Source organism: Erithacus rubecula (assembly GCF_903797595.1).
Source record: "Erithacus rubecula genome assembly, chromosome: 23".
Classification (NCBI taxonomy): domain Eukaryota; kingdom Metazoa; phylum Chordata; class Aves; order Passeriformes; family Muscicapidae; genus Erithacus; species Erithacus rubecula.
Genome location: NC_136675.1, coordinates 3,858,515 through 3,875,177, shown reverse-complemented (window position 1 = coordinate 3,875,177; position 16,663 = coordinate 3,858,515). Strand labels below are relative to the sequence as shown.

General features: G+C 51.8%; 1 protein-coding gene across 1 annotated transcript; it reads right to left on the bottom strand.

Annotated features, from left to right (window-relative positions):
* Window positions 1–9,962: 9,962 nt before the first annotated feature.
* Window positions 9,963–11,765, bottom strand: YRDC (yrdC N6-threonylcarbamoyltransferase domain containing). The gene is made up of 5 exons (XM_079325903.1): window positions 11,338–11,765; window positions 11,119–11,233; window positions 10,751–10,870; window positions 10,498–10,640; window positions 9,963–10,173 (listed from the first exon to the last, which is right to left on the bottom strand). Exons 1-5 carry the CDS (start codon window positions 11,748–11,750, stop codon window positions 10,110–10,112), a joined length of 855 nt encoding a protein of 284 aa, XP_079182029.1. The 5' UTR covers window positions 11,751–11,765; the 3' UTR covers window positions 9,963–10,109.
* Window positions 11,766–16,663: the final 4,898 nt, after the last annotated feature.

The following is a 16,663-nucleotide window of genomic DNA, read 5'->3' as shown; positions in this document are numbered from 1 at the left end:
AGTGAGTGAGCAAAGGTCCTACAAATCAGACACTGGGATGTAAAACTTCCTCTGCAAAGCCAAAAGGGAAATAACAAATGGACAATCTATCCAGTACAACCTCTGCCACAGCTGCTCCTCCTCTGAGCCCCAGGACAGGCCATGCTGCAGCTCTCCTGCATCATCTCCAGTCCACTGGTAGCACCACAAATGCATTTAACTGCTGGTTTATCTTTGATTCCATTTAATTTAGTTGTTAGAAGAGTTTTAGTTCAGGACTTGATGCGTTTATGGCAAAGTGTCAGCACAGCACATCAGCCCAGGCTGGTTTCAGACCAGACAAGTCCTCTCACTATATCATGACAACTCTGAGACACTCACACAAATGCAAAATCCCTAAAACTTCCCAAACAAACACCAGTCATACAGACACTTGGAGGAAAACCTTGCAAAAGGCACAATAAATTACTGAACTTTTGGCATTGGGCTGAATTAAAATGATAAACTAAAGTTTGTTCTTGCCAAAAGCTGTTTTCATGCTGCTGCAGCAGATGGTCTTTCCTGGAGGTGAAGGATTTTGAAGATTTGCCAGTGCAGAGAGAACCAGAGGCTTTACATATGTATTGTAAGATGTAAGAGGAGAGTGCCTGAAGGTGCAGCTCAGAGGGAGAACTGACCCAGTTACCTGTTTATTGGGGTCCCTTCACAATTCCTCAGGAGGGAAACCCCAGTAGCCACAGCCTTCCCTTCGTTCACATCAACAGCCTGATCTGGCTGTGTTTTATGAGTCATTAATTCCTTAAAGTAGAAAACTGCTTGATGGGCTTTGGACAAGAATATTTATTGTACCAGAGACAATAATACAAAGTAAATTTCCAGCTGTAAACCAGAGTTTGAATGCTGATGTATCTTTAATAATGATAAATGAACAATTTATGGATGCAGCAAAAGTTCACATGAGAATTTTGATTCATGTTCACTCAGAGCTCAGGTGGAGTCATCAAGCCCAGACCCACTGTCCTAGGTTACAATGTAAAAATGTGTCCAAAAGTCTGTATTATATCAGCATGTATTAAACCAGGTGGGGCAATGACCCTTATCTCTGTGGGAGATATCTCCTGTTAATGGGCCAGCTGTTAAAAAACAGGTGGGGCACTGTTCTTGATCTTTTCCATCCTCCCTCCAGGAGATATCTCCTGTTAATGGCCATTGACTCCCAGTGCATGACTGATAAAATTACATCATCCCACTGGGAGATGCTCCACCCAGGGGGAGGAGCCAAACATTTCCTATCTAGATAAAAACTGAGATTTTGAACACCAAGGGACCTTCTTTCCACTGGATTCCAGAAGACAAGACCTACCAGACCTTTCTACAGGATCACTGCTTCAACAAGACCATTTCATCTAGACTGCTACCACAATCCCAACTAGCAGGGTGTCGGGTTGTATTCCAACTCTGTCAGTGGTTTTTCTTTTGTATTATTGCATGTATTTTATTTTTCTCTTTTTTTTCCCCTTATTAAATTGTATTTCTGACTTGGAGTCTCTCACTGGTTTTGCTTTCAAACCATTACCCCCAGCATCTTGTCCCAGATTCAGACACTATCACATCCCTCAGCTGCACCCCAGTGATGGCCAGCCCCCCTTTCCCTGCTGGGCTGTGGGGCTGCAGCCTGACCACACTGACCCCCTTCCCTGGCAGCCCCAGGGATCTGCACCTCGGGAAGCACTGAGCTGTGTGAGCCAGGGCTGTGACAGCTCCCCTGCCAGCCAGAGAAATGCTAATTGCAAAGCAAGTAATTAGAGGCGATAAAATATGACCAGTACAATTACATTGAGGATTTTTTCCTCTGTCTGTCCAGAGTCTTGGCATGGAACAGTCTTATAATTAGGTGACAAAACTGACAGGCAGCTCCAGTGAAACAGCCTGTCCTCACCCTCTGCAGAGGCTCCCCAAGCGTTCTGCACCAATAATTACTGATCAAGTTATTTCTCCCAAGATTAAAAAAGCATTCCACAGGTAATTTGCCCATAATAGTACAGGCCTGGTGCTGGCAAAGAGCCCCCTGCCTGCAGAGCCCAGCAGGGATGGGATGGCTCCATCCCATGGGGCATCACAGCCCCACCCTGAGGGACACCCACCCCAGCCTGGCACCCCCTTGGTGTCCCCATGGGCTCTGAACTGCTTCTCAATCCCTCAAAATTGTCACACAAGGACACTCAGTGCATCCCAGGAGCTCTGACAGGTGTCACAAAAGGTGTCATGAGGGACTGTTTGAGGCCATTAAAGAACCACCAGCAAAGGTGATGCCAGCACAGGCAGGATCCCAACACAGTGGGCAATGGGTGGAAGCAGCAGTGATCCTGAGATGTTCTGGTCTCTCCAGACTGTCAGTGGGCACAAGGACAAACAATCTGGGGAAAAAGAAGGGACACAAGGTGTGTCTGGAGCTCCAGCCTGCTGCTCCACACCAGACTCACCTGTATGGGGACATGCCCTCCTCATGCCTCATCCCAGGTGTTGCTGCTGCTCAGTGCCATTGTGATGATGCCATCCAGCTGCATTTTCTAAAACTGGAAAGAAAGCCCACGAGCCTGTAATCTGTCATTACCATACAGACCTGGAGAGCTGCTGAACAAACCACTAATATCGAACAAACAACCAAACAAAGCCCATAATGGCTCCTGTCAGGCAGAGACCAACACTGATGGATGACCTGCAGCAGCACTGGAGAATAATTTGTGAATTGCCATTGATTTCCAAAATCAAAACATAAATTTTGCTTCACAATTGAAGTATCATGGGAAGTTTTCTTTTTAGTAGGTGTTTCATGTGTATTCTGTCACCATCTGCTGCAGCCGGGTGTGGCAGTGCCCCTGATCTCCTGGCACACATTATCTGCTAATGGGCCATCTTTAAACCAGCTGGGCAATCATCTTTATCTTCCCACAGCCCATCCTCCCTCCAGGAGATATCTCCTGTTAATGGACCATTGTTTAAAACTGGGTGTGGCAGTGATCTTTATCTCCTGGCACACATTATCTGCTAATGGGCCATCTTTAAACCAGCTGGGCAATCATCTTTATCTTTCCACAGCCCATCCTCCCTCCAGGAGATATCTCCTGTTCATGGCCATTGAGTCCCAGTGCATAACTGATAAAATTCCATCATCCCACTGGGAGATGCTCCAGCCAGCGGAGGAGCCAAGCCTTTCCTACCCAGAGAAAAACTGAGATTTTGGACACCAAGTGACCTTCTTTCCACTAGATTCCAGAGGAAAGCCAGAACTTTCTACATTATCCCTGGAGCTTCAGAGGAAACTGCACCTTCTCCAGGAGCACTGCTGCAGCTGAACCACATCTGCCACTGCAGGAGGATGCAGCCACCATTGAATGGGACTGTGCCACCACCCTGACTGACTGACTGTGTCAGCTTGGATTCTGACTCTGGCAGGGTTTGGGATTGTTCTTTGCAATACTGTATTTCTATTTTAATTTTCCTAGTAAAGAACTGTTATTCCTAATTCCCCTACCTTTGCCTGAGAGCCCCTTAATTTCAAAATTATAATAATTTGGAGGGAGATTCTCCATTTCAAAGAGAAGTTTCTGCCTCTATTGGCAGGCACCTGTCCTTCAAACCAGGACAGTTCTCCTGCACCCACAGCCTTTTGTCCCCACCTAACCCATGACAAACCCATTGTGATAGTAAAGATCAGAATCACTGTGATCCCAGGCAGATGCCCAGGACTGGCCCAGAGGAGCAGCAGTTTTGCACAAGGCAGTAACAAATTACTGAATGTCACCGCTGATTTATCACTGCCTTGGTTTCCAGACAGTGATACTGTTTCCCCCAGGGAAGCAGGCTTGTGGGTGCCAGCACATCTGCTCTGATTGAGCCTCTAACAGGGATGATTTTGCTTATTTTATTGGATTGGAAGCATCCCCAGTAAGCATCTTGTCTCCTTGTCTGAGTGATGCCTTTGCCATATGACTCTGAATTACATCCCATCCACTGCATGCAACTGCTCTGACAACTGGAAAAGCACCATATGGGGTGGGGACACTCCAGGTACTCAGTCCCAGCAGGGATGAGTCTTTGCTGTGCTCATGAATAAGCCAGGAACATCTGGAAGTGACAGAGAGAAGACTGTGCAGCACTGTGCTGTGCTTTCATCTTCAAAGATGCTTTAAGATGCAAAGAAATGAACAACAGCTTCTCCTGGGCACGGGTTTTAGCTGCAGGGGGGTCTGAGACCCTGCAGAGGGACTGCTGGAGCCTGTCTGCAAGTTTGAGAGCTGAGGAGGAGCAGACCAGAGGGGAGAGACACCCCAGAGGGCACATCTGCTGGGGCACAGGTTCTTGGGAGGCTCCCACTGCTGCTGCCAGTGGTGACAGCTGAAATGGGGCTTGTGCCAGAGCACTTCTGCTACTGACACCTCACCTCACCACACACAAACGAGGACAGACTCCTCTGAGCCAGCCCTCCCTCTGTCAGCACCCCAAAATGGGCTGGGCTGCACCAGCAGGGGCAGGGCCAGGGTCACCCAGGGTTTGAAACACACAGCAAAGAGCCCTCTACTCCCTGGTATGACACCTGCAGCCACCTGCCTGTGCCCCTGGTCCCCTGGGACCGCAGCCTGGCCTCTCCACCAGCCCCTGGCTTGTCCTTGCCACTGTGGCTCCAGATATCCCTTTATCTCATCAGGGGTTGCTGGATTTAATTCCCTGCACTTTGCTGTAAAGTGAGAGTCCCATCCAGAAAGCAATTTGTGTTTCTCAGAGCAGGCAGTCAGAACATTTCCCATTAAAATGTAAATTTAGCTGTGTTTTCTGGCATCTCTTTTCCTTCCTTAAGTTAAGAAGAATATGAACTTGCATTATTTTTCCCATCAATGGTATCTCCCCCTCCTTTTTGTTTTAAGGAAAAAATCTGCCTGATACACACCTTTAGCAAATTAAATTTGAATTGAGTCTGACAGCACAACAGGGATTCAGATTACAGGAAGATGTCCTGCCCTAATTGGAGCCATTGCCAAAAAGTTATTTGCAGAGCATTAACCATGGAGGGCACCAGTAGAGCAAGCATGGTCCCTGCACTGAGTGCTCATCTCACCAGTATTCCCAGCTGGCTGCAGGACCAGCCTGTTCCTAACCCCAGCAGCACCTTGATGGTGTCTCTCAGGAACATCCTGGATGCTGAGTTGGGTTTTACTGCAATCCCAGCACCACAGAGCCCCACTGGCTGCTCCCTCTGCAGCCCTGGGGCTCCCAGGTGTGGTGGTTCCTGCTCTGCCAGCAGGGTCTGTCCCACTCCATCCCTGTTCCACCATCAATCCCTGTCCCATCTCCATCCCTGTCCCACCATCAATCCCTGTCCTACTCCATCCCTGCCCCATCTCCATCTCTGTCCCATCTCCATCCCTGTCCCACCATCCATCCCTGTCCCATCTCCATCCCTGTCCCATCTCCATCCCTGTCCCACCATCAATCCCTGTCCCATCTCCATCCCTGTCCCACCATCCATCCCTGCCCCATCTCCATCCCTGTCCTACTCCATCCCTGTCCTACTCCATCCCTGTCCCATCTCCATCCCTGTCCCACCATCCATCCCTGTCCCACTCCATCCCTGTCCCACCATCAATCCCTGTCCCACTCCATCCCTGTCCCATCTCCATCCCTTTCCCACCATCCATCCCTGTCCCACCATCCATCCCTGTCCCATCTCCATCCCTGTCCCACCATCAATCCCTGTCCCATCTCTATCCCTGTCCACCATCAATCCCTGTCCCATCTCTATCCCTGTCCCACCATCAATCCCTGTCCCATCTCTATCCCTGTCCCACCATCAATCCCTGTCCCATCTCTATCCCTGTCCCACCATCAATCCCTGTCCCATCTCTATCCCTGTCCCACCATCAATCCCTGTCCCCCTGCATCCCTTCCTCACTATCAATCCCTGTCCCACTCCATCCCTGCCCCACCTCCATCCCTGTCCCCCTGCATCCCTTCCTCACTATCAATCCCTGTCCCTCTCCATCCCTGCCCCACTCCTCTCACCACAGCTGCAGCCACAGCAGAAGGGAATGGATGTCTGGTAAACCAGCAGAGGATTTTGGCCAAACATGCTCAGAATAATGAAGCAAACTGTTCTGCTCACTGTAGGTTTTAAAAGATGATGTTCCATCATTAAAATCCCAAATCCCTGTGAACTCACCACTGCTTTTGCTTTCAGACACCTGGAGGCAGGGAATGGCTCTCTCCACACCTGGGGAAGCCTGTCAGTGTTTGAAGGGTGTTTAGAGGATACAATTGAACACCAAGGAGAAAAATCTGAAAATTCCTCTCTGCCCACATTGGGCAGGTAACTGCCACAAGCTTGGGAGCTCCTCATTCCCCAGAAATCTCATCCAATCAAGCTGTGACTGGTGACAACTTGCACCTGACAGAACCTCAGCCAGGCCACTCCCAGAGAGAGCATCACCCCAGAGCCTGGGGAGAGTGGGCTCATCAATAAAAATCAATGGTTTCATTGCAAGGGGGATCTGATCCAGTGTTTTCCCTGTCCTGGTGACCAAAGTGCTCCCCAGGGCCACATGTGGCTTTCCTACAGAATTGCCCCTGGAACCCAGCACATCCTGGGCTGCAGTGGAATTCTCTGTCCCACAGCAGCAGCAAGTGAATCAGCAGTCTCAGCCAGCATTAATTATGCAGAGAATCATTTGCTGGTAAGGAAAAAAATAAAAGTTCTAATTTAATCAAAATTTAATTAATAGTTAATTTAACAATTACACAGTGAAAAGCCCTTGACCTTTGGACTTCTTGCACACAGGGACTGTTCATGGCTCCTGCAGTGCTGACATCCCAGCATTTCCCCACCTCACCTGCATTGCCCAGAGCCCCCACCCCAGGGACTCCCTGCAGCCATCCCCAGGGTGGGTAAACCTCAGCAGTTCTGAAAAGGGAAAAAACAGAGAAGAGGTGGATGAACACAGACCATGCAGCCTTTGAGCTCCTGAAAAAATTCCAGTACAAATTAATTTTTTTTTAAGGAACTGGAAAATAAGAAGAGCAGCCAGGCACAACATCCTCTAGAAAAGGGAGTTGAGAACAAATCTGACAAATGTACCTGGAGTGACCTGGAAGAGGGAATGCTGTCTGAGGAAACAGACTCCCCAGATGACCTCAAAGTCCCTTCTGTCTGTATCATCCACACTTCTACAGACTAATTCCTGAAATCAGTATCCTGTGAAAAACCCTCTCTGAGCTCCCAGCATCTGGCAGGGCGGGCTGGGCTTCATCTGGAAGCATCTCCCAAGCAGTGTACTGTCTCCTAGCCAAGGCATTAAAGAAAATAAATCAGAAGAAGATTAACATAAATTGTTTGAAAGACTTAATCAGCTGCAAATTCCAATTTTGTGTTTCCAGCTTAATTAGCCGGAGTCTGGTTTTCATTGTGTTGGGAAGAACGAGGGCAGTAGCAGCATCACAGATCTCTGGTTGCAGTGATGGAGGAAAATCTCTCCCTGTTTAGGGCTCTTGGATGCCACAGGCAGCAGCAATCCCAACAATTCCAGCAGGGCTGGAAAGGGTCAGACACCAAACAGCTCCAGTACCAGCCCTGGCCCAGGCAGCCTGGCCTGGAGTTCTCATTTGAACCACTGCTCCAGGAGTTTGAGCTGGTTCTGCTGTGAGATTCTACAGATGCATTTTTGTTTGTAGGGCAAGTGATAATTAAAATACAAACCAGGTGTCTCCTGTTCTGAGTGCTCACACCAATGTGATTTCCACAAGGGCCACCCTGCTCTGTGGGCAGGTTTATGAAGGTGTTTATAATCCCCCCTTCCACATCTCCAGAGGTATCTCCCCATGCAGCAGGAGCTGTGTCTGACCCCCACTCTGGCTGGGCTGGGGGAGTGTTTACCTGTCCCAGCAGACAGGTCACTGCAGGTCCCACCCCACACTCAGCACACAGGGCTCTGCAGTCACTCTGTGTAGCAGCAGGGTCCTGGTTAGGGAAGCACCAAGGACACCTGAACAAGCAACAAATCTGGGTTTGCTCTGTGCTGGCACATTCCAGTGCCCTGATGCTGATACAGAGCCTTGTCACCTCATGCTGACAGCACAGTGCCCCACAGACAGCCAGAGCCAGAGGAAAGGAGATTTATAGTGCCTGCAGTTCCTGCAAGGGAAGGACAGCACTAACCCTTTCACCCATGCCTGATGCATGGCTCATGCTCTTGATGCTGTGGTACAGATAAAGCTGTCAACTGCAGGGACACTGAATGCTGAGCCATGAGCAGAGGCACCAGTTGAGATGGTGACACTTCCCTCCAGTTTTCTGCCCACCTCAGCTGTTTGCAAATGCCACTGCAGGCTGTGGCCAGGATGTGGCTCTGGGTGTCCCAGAGCAGACAGGGCTGTTCCTCACCTGGGGAGCATCACTCCCCACACAGCTGTAGGAAAGGAGCCTTTCCTGGCTGTCAGGGCACCAGCTGCATGTCTCAGAGCCAGGGGAGGAGGATCTGCTGCAGCAGAGCCCCACAGGCAGGAAAGCAGCTCCTGTGCCCCTCAGTTCATGGCTCAAGTGGGGACCATGGCTCAGCTGCTCCCCTGGTGCAGGGCACAGCTGCACCCAGGGTGCAAGATCAGCTTGGCTGAGCAGGGAAATACATCACTGGGAAAACAGGAAATGTTTGGAAAGTGGATGGCAGGTATCAGTGATGGATGAGCACTGGAGGCATCCAGCAAGGATCAATGAATAGCTGAGGAAAGAGGCAGGGGTTGCTCACTGTGGTGGGAGGTCACAGTGAGCCCCCAAACAGCCCCACAGGCCTGAGGGCAGCAGGGCAGCAGTTCTGGCTCTGGTGTGAGCTGGGGGATGTGGAGTCACCTGCCCAGATCCACTGACCCCCAGGGCACACAGGGGACCCCCAGGGCACACAGGGGACCCCCAGTGCCCCACTCTGCCCCCTCTACTACACCAGCCCCTCTCTCAGAGCAGTGCCCACCAGCACTGTGGGACAGGCAGGCAGGACAAGGGGTCCTGTGCAGGCAGAAAGATGTGACCCCTCTGAGTGCCCTCAGCCCCTCATCCCCCAGAACACTTGACTGGGAAAGGCAAGGTGAGAGCAGAGATCACAGCCACTCTGCAAATGACAGTAACTCAGCCAGCCTGGTGCTTTGGGAATTTTAGAGCAGAAGCTCCAGGCAGGCAATGATGACTCTGGGGTCAGCTGTGTGTGCAGTGCAATCCATCAGAGAGCTGCTCATGAGCAGTGCAACAGAAAACTCCTCCATGGCCTTTGAGAAAACTGGGGAAAACATGCCAGAGCAGGATGTGCAAGGGCTGGTGCAGGCAGGGGAGTGGCCCTGGCACCCCACACACATCCCACAGGGACCCCAGTGGAGCTGCTCTGCCCAGGGACAGGATCCTGGCTCCACACCCCCCACCACCCCCTCCCTGCTTCCCAGGGACTGCATTTCTCCATCAATAATCAATACCAGTGGACACTTTCATCCATTCCCTGCTTGCTTCAGCTTAGCACCATCTCAGAGCAAAATCAAGAGAGAATTCCACATTTAAAAGAAGGAAGATCATGACACCAAGAGCTTATTTCATTCTCTGCATTAAAAAGCAGGTGGTGGTGAGCAGCTCTAGCCTGGGTTATCTGAATGCTGTGAATTTTCAGAAGCACTGACAGTTTCATCTTAGCAAGAGGTTTTAATCACATTTAGAACACAAAAAAGCAGCCAGAGAACAGCACAGCTGTAACACCCTCAAAGCTCCAAACCCTCCATGTCTGCTTTCCTTCAGTAAGGATGTGATGATGATGGCAAGAGATGAACACTCAGAAGTTGGTGGGGCATTCAGAGCTTTCCCCACACCATCCTGACAACAGTTTAACAACCTCTGTATTCACAAAGCCTGCTCAGGGTAACAGAACAGACATTTGGGAATGGTACAGCAGCACAAAGAGGTCAGAAAGAGTTTTTTAGTCTTTCTTTTTTAATCTTTTTTTTATTTATCTTGACATAACCCATCGACCTTATTAAACAAGGCCATGATCACCCATTCCTGAGTGCACAGGCACACAGTGCCCAGCTCCAGCAGCTCCCAGTCCCAAGGGTTAGGAAGATTCTGGTACCAAGCCATACTTCTTCTTCAAGATTTCAACTGTGGGTGTCAATGCACTGCAGAGAGAAACAGAACCCTCAGAACATTAAAACTGCATTTTCTGGGTAAGAGCAACCAGCAAGACACAGGATTACACTTAGAGCCAAGAGAGCATGAACTCCAGAAACTACAGCTTCACACAGAAGCTGTGAGAAAGGGGAATTTCAGAGCTCCTGAGGATTTTTGTGTGTGCTCATTAATGAATGAGCATTAATTTAACATTAATGGGAAGGTGAAACTGATGTGGGAAGCAAAGCAAAGCAAAGCAAAGCAATGCATGAACCACCCCTATCCAAAAGCTTTGCTTCATTTAAAGCAGGAAAAGCCCCAGCTCCACTCACCAGCCAGGCCTGATGATGGAGAATTTCCCTGGCACAGACAAATCAACCACAGTTGACCCCAGGCGACACTTCGGGCTCTGCAGGTCTCCTATGGGACCTCCATCAACCACCAAGGACAAGTGAGGCCACAAATCCTGGAATTCCTGCAAGAGAGCTGTGGGTAACAGTCCTGACAGAGAAAGAGCAGAGCAGAGCAGCCCTTGGTTAGTGCCAAGGGGAGAGAGGTGGGGCTGTGCCCGGGCACAGGACTCACCAGCACGCTCAGGGTGCTGCCCTGGGCACTGAGGTTGGCACTGGTCAGGGCCAGTGGTCCTGGGCAGGCCTGGGCCAGCTCCCTGATGAAGGGATGGTCTGGGATACGAACACCAACCAGCTGCAGGGACACAGCAGGGTTACACACAGAAACTGGCTCTGTTTGTGCTGCCTAAAGCTCTCTTTAGTTAAAGCTGAAACTGCAGAGAAATGACAGGTCTGCTGAACCAGCGATAACAAAGATTTAAGTCAGGTCCCAACACTTTGTGCCGTGTCCAGAGAGCAGAACAACACAGGGACACTTCTGGGGACAAATAACAACAAATGTGACAGCAGCAGCACGAAACCAGCCCTGCAGCCATGACCTACCGATGTGAATGGGTTCAAGTCTTTGTTCAGCTCTTCTGAACGCTCCAGGACCAGGGTCACCGGTCCCGGCAGCAGGTCCCGCAGCAGCTCGTCGGAAACATTGACGTGGCAGTACCTGCAGGGCAGAGCCGGCGGGGTCAGGGGCTGCCCGCGGTGTCCCCCGGGCTCGGGCAGCTCGGGCGAGGGAATCCCCGCACCCCCGGGGGTCCCGGCACACACCTGTAGAGCCGCTCCACGTCCCCGAGGCAGATGGCGAGCGGCTTGGCGCCGTTCCGCCCCTTCAGGCTGTAGATGCTGCGCACCGCGGCCGAGTCCTGGGCCAGGCAGGCCACGCCGTACACCGTGTCCGTGGGCACGGCCACCAGCCCGCCCGCCTGCAGGGCATCGGCCGCGGCCGCCACCGCCTCCGTCCAGCCCGCGCCGCGCCAGGCCTCGGCGGCGCTCCCCGGCTCCTGCCGCCACCGTCCGCCGCCGTCCTCCGCGGGCTCCCCGCGCGGGCCGGGCCGGGCCCCGCCGGCGGGCGGCAGCAGCACCAGGCGGCCGCGCCCCGGGCCCAGCCCCGGGCCCAGCCCCGGGCCCAGCGCTGCCTCCGCCGCCCGCGCCAGCGCCAGCACCCGCGCCGCCCGCGCCATGCGGCGGCACTTCCGGCGCGCGGCTATGACGGCACGGGCGGGGCGGGGCCGCCACAGCCGTTCCCATGGCGACCGGGGGCGCGCAGGAGCCGCGCGAGGGACGAGCGGAGACGGCGGGAGAGCGGCGGGTGAGAGAGGGGAGGAACGGGGGGAACCGGGAGAACGGGGAGAACGGAGTGGGAGGAACGGGAGGATCCAGGGGCACTGGGGGTCCGGAGTGGGAGGAACGGGGGGAACGGGGAGAACGGAGTGGGAGGAACGGGAGGGTCCAGGGGCACTGGGGGTCCGGAGTGAGAGGAACGGGGGGAACCGGGAGAACGGAGTGGGAGGAACGGGAGGGTCCAGGGGCACTGGGGGGTCCGGAGTGGGAGGAACGGGGGGAACCGGGAGAACGGAGTGGGAGGAACGGGAGGGTCCAGGGGCACTGGGGGTCCGGAGTGGGAGGAACGGGAGGGTCCAGGGGCACTGGGGGTCCGGAGTGGGAGGAACGGGGGTATCGGCGCTCCCGGGGTAGCTGCGGCGCCGGCCGTGACCGCTGTCCCCGCCGTGTCCCCGCAGGGTCCGGCCGAGCCGCGGCGGCTGCGGGAGCTGCGGGAGCTGCTGGGGCTGCTGGAGCTGCTGGAGCTGCGGCAGCGGCGGCTGCGCTCCCGCATCGCCGCCTGCGAGGAGCTGCGGGCGGCCATGGCCGAGCTGCGGGCGGCGCTGAGCGCCGAGGAGCGCCGGGGCCCGGAGCGCGGGCAGTGCTGACTGTCGCATTACATTCATTAAATTTATTACTGAAATAAAGCCAGGCGGGCTCGGTCTGTGTCTCCCGTGCGCTCCTGCGGAGGAGGCTCCGCCGTCCCAAGGCTGGTTCTCCCGTTTGTCACAACGCTTTGTGTCTCTGCCGTGCCCCAGCTCTGCCCCTGCCCTGGCACATCCCGGTTCCAGCTCCACCCAACCTCGGCACACACGGACAAGCTGGGCCGGTGGCAGAGGGAAAAGGGGGAAAAAAGGCAAATGATGCCGTTCAGGGATGGAATTCCCCCTCCTAAGGGGAAAGGTGGGATGATCACACTCCTCTGCCACAGAATGGTCTCAGGAAAAATTATAACACAATATTTAAATAAGCGTTTAATTAGGATTCCATTAGTATTAATATTGCTTTCAATTCCAAAAAGGTTAATTTCCACTTCTTTGCAGATATTTCAAAGTACAATATTAACTTCATACAAAATGAGCAATTAAGCAAACACCATTATTTCACATTCTTCAAAAAATACAAATTCATATTTACTCTTTTGGGTTTTGGAGATGCTCTTCCTTTGGAAGTACTGTACCTGTAACTAACATCTTCACATTGCTCAATGTAAGCACATTTGTTCCCATGATTCAGAGTTAAATAAATTCCTTTATAACCATACACACATTCTTGAGAAGCTGGGGTTTAGTTCAGCTGTCTCCAAAGCCCCAGGCAGTGCAGCCCCCAGCCCCAAAGCTCAGCTGGAGCTGCCCCTGCTGTGGAGCCAGGCTGGGTGAGGCAAAACAGAGCAGTGGGAGGACAAGAGTCACAAACCAGCAACACCAGCACTGCAAACACACCCTCCAGTCTGCTGGAAAAGGTCATGTGAAAAAAATCTTTTTTTTTTTTTTTTTTAAGAAAAAGTAGAAACTGCATTTATTTGAGAAAGTGTACACTGCATAATGAACCAAATTTTGGCCAGCTTGCACACCACTGCAGCATGGTGTGGGGTTTCGCCTGGTTCCAAAAACACACACTTAGACTATATACACTACTACATAAATACCCAGTTTAATTTGCATTTCTCAGTGCAGACACAGAATCCAACTGCTAGAACATGTGATAGATATCAAGACAAGACACAAAAAATTCAGCCCTGTCCATGAGAATCGACTACAGGTAACATTTATAAAAACTTGACATTGCTTCCAAAATATGTTAAGGAAAAAATAGTATACAATTAAAAACTCTGCAGTCAGAAATTCATAGGGTTTATTAAAGACATGCTCTTCTTTTTTTGCCTTACAATCCAAACTGACTCCAACAGTTCTGCCCAGTTAGCTCAGGTAACTCCTGCCAAGAACTTTTCACCCACAAATCTCAAATAATTTGGCAGAGACAGCACCCTGTCCTGGTTCTGTGGGGAGGATCTGTGCCCTGCCCGGTGACAATGTGACAGCAGAGCTGCTCTGCTGTGCCCCACTGACCCAGCTGCCTCTCCTCAGAACAACCAGCAACAGCTGCTCATCTCCAACCACCTCCAAGGACAGCTCCCCTGGGCTCAGCTCCCTGCAGCTCCAGCTCTGAACCCGAGTTATCTTGGAGTGGGAGTGCTGTAAACAGTTCACAGCCTGATGCACACCAAGGACAATGCCACCCCCCAAGAAATAAGGCAGTAACAGGACATCAGAAACCATCTTGAAGACAAGTTTCAAAGGTGCAACATGCCTGTTTGAAAGCAGCTTGTCACTTTGTGTTCCCACGTGGGTGCCAGAAGGAGGAGAGGGGGAGAAGGACACACACACCAAGGGACAGAGCATGTCCAACAGGAGTTACAAGCAGCCCCCAGAAAGCATGAGAGAAAAGGCTGCTGAAGCACAGTGCTCTCAGAGGGTTATTTGCATAGATTGGACGTTTGCTAAGGATGCATAAATTTGGCTGGGGCAGGGGGAAAGGGCAGCACAGCACCCAGCACAGCTGTTCTGTCACACAGACACACACAGACCACGCAGGACAAGGATTTTAGCTACAGGTATTGCACCAAGTTAAGTGCTCATCTTTGCACACCCCTGTTCACTTTTACTCAGAGCAAAAAATAAACTTTGTGAAAGTATATACAAAAGAAATTGCAGCAATTGGGTTAAAGATAAAATAACCTAAAGTGCATTTTAGATACCAGTATGAGGTTCTGCAAACTTGTCTTCCTGGGCACACTCAGCATTACACAAGTGTCCAACTTGTACTTTGTTCCATGTAATTCAGTACCAGCATTCAATCAGTGCTGATTTTTCACCCCACCTACAAGCACAAAAAGCAATTTCTCCAACCTTCAGCTGCATGCCAAGTCTGCTTGCTTGGGTCCTTGCTTGGTAACCAAAGGTACCAAAGTCAGTAAGTTGACCCCTTCTACATATTTAAGCTTTTACACCTGTCTAGAAACTGTGAGTGACCAAGTAAACCCCCAGTAGCATGAACAGGTGACCTAGAGCATCACAGTTTTGCTCTCTGACTGATAATTAAAGGGGTTCATGCAGACTTTGTAGAGGCAGGCATGCTGCTCCCAGAGGTTCCAGCACATGAACCCTCTTCTGGGAATCCAATGTCTCACCACATCTGTAAGGGCAGAAACTCTCCCTTTTGTTAACCATGTAATAGTGAATACACTAAATGCTGGGGCAGCAAGGAGAGAACAGGAAAATCTCTGGCCTTGCAGAATCTCAGGGCTTTGCTGCAGCTGCCCTTGGATCTCCTCCCATCCCAGCATGGCACAGATGCCCTGGAGTGCAGTCTGATCACACAGTACTGGGGATGATGCAAATGTGAAAACACCTCAGACACACACAGCACAAACACTCTGGGAAGCAGAAGGACAATGAACAACAGAAGCACACACCTGTAAAACACAGTGGGTGCACAGGCTGTGTGCTCACAGCATCACTGCTCCTGCCTCAGCACAAGCTCTAACCAGCTCCACCTGAACTGCAGCCTGCCTGATGCACATGTCAGAGGGCAATGGCAAACCCAATGCACCAAAGAATCAGCAGGACATGGTGCTTTCCCTGGAACACAACAAAAAAAAATCCCAGTAGCTGTGAAGAGAAACAGCAGAGATTGACCCAGGGCACTGCTGCCCATCACTGCAGCTCCACATTGAGCTTCCCAGTTCAGAGACTTTGGTAGTTTCTTCTACTCATTTCAGTCACACAAGTTTCTGAAGATGCTCTCTGGTCTAACCAGAAGCATGTTTTAGGTTGACTAAGCCATAAGTAGCAAAAGTAAAAAAGCCTCCCTGAAGGCTGTGAAGGCTCAGAAGTGGTTGCTGAATTGCCCAGCTGTCACAGTGCAGGCCACATCTGCAACCTTTGTCCCCCATCAGAGGTAACCCCCACAACTCCTGGGGAATCTTCACAGTCCTGCATCAGCTGTGTCCCACAGGCAGACATGCACACCCACTCACTCTCAAACACCACAGCTGCACTTCACCAAAGAAAATGCCTGAGGCCACAGTGAGAGGCACCAGACGGACCCCAGGCAGTGCTGACTCCCCTCCCCAGTGCAGCTCTGAGCAGAGCAGCTGGCAGGAGACTCCTCTGAAGGACAGTCCCAACCCTGCAGGCCTGGGACTGGTTTTTGTGTTCAAAGCAGTTCTTACTGCCATGCAACCCAAGTGCAGCACAAAATGAAGCTGTAGGAGAAAAGCAAAGGGGCCATCACCTTGCTGCCCTCCAAGGATTGCCATTACAGGAACAAAACAACCAATGCTTTGTTAACCTGTTCTGTGGGTGCCAAACCTTGCTGCTGCTGCAGGACTCCACTCCAACAGCCCTGCCACACACCCAGAGGAAACACCACAGCACATGTGATGTTCATCCTGCAACTGCCAGCACTGAGCTCCCTGCCCTGGCACAGACACACAGGCTGCTGCTGGCACTCACAGGACACAGGGCTTTCCTTCCTGCCCTTCAGCACAGGCAAGCTGTCCAGGAGGGGAAGGCAATTCCCTTCAGCCCCTTTCCAGCCATGCCTGGGCAGTGCATTCCCAGGGGAACAGCACAAAGCCAGTCTCAGTGTTGGCCAGGCTGCACTGAGCACATCACAGGAGGAGCAAACACCTCCTTCAGCTCAGGGGCAGCACTCACAGGGCTCTCCCCTCCCTGCAGGTACAGAGCAGCTCTAATCAAACACAAAGAGT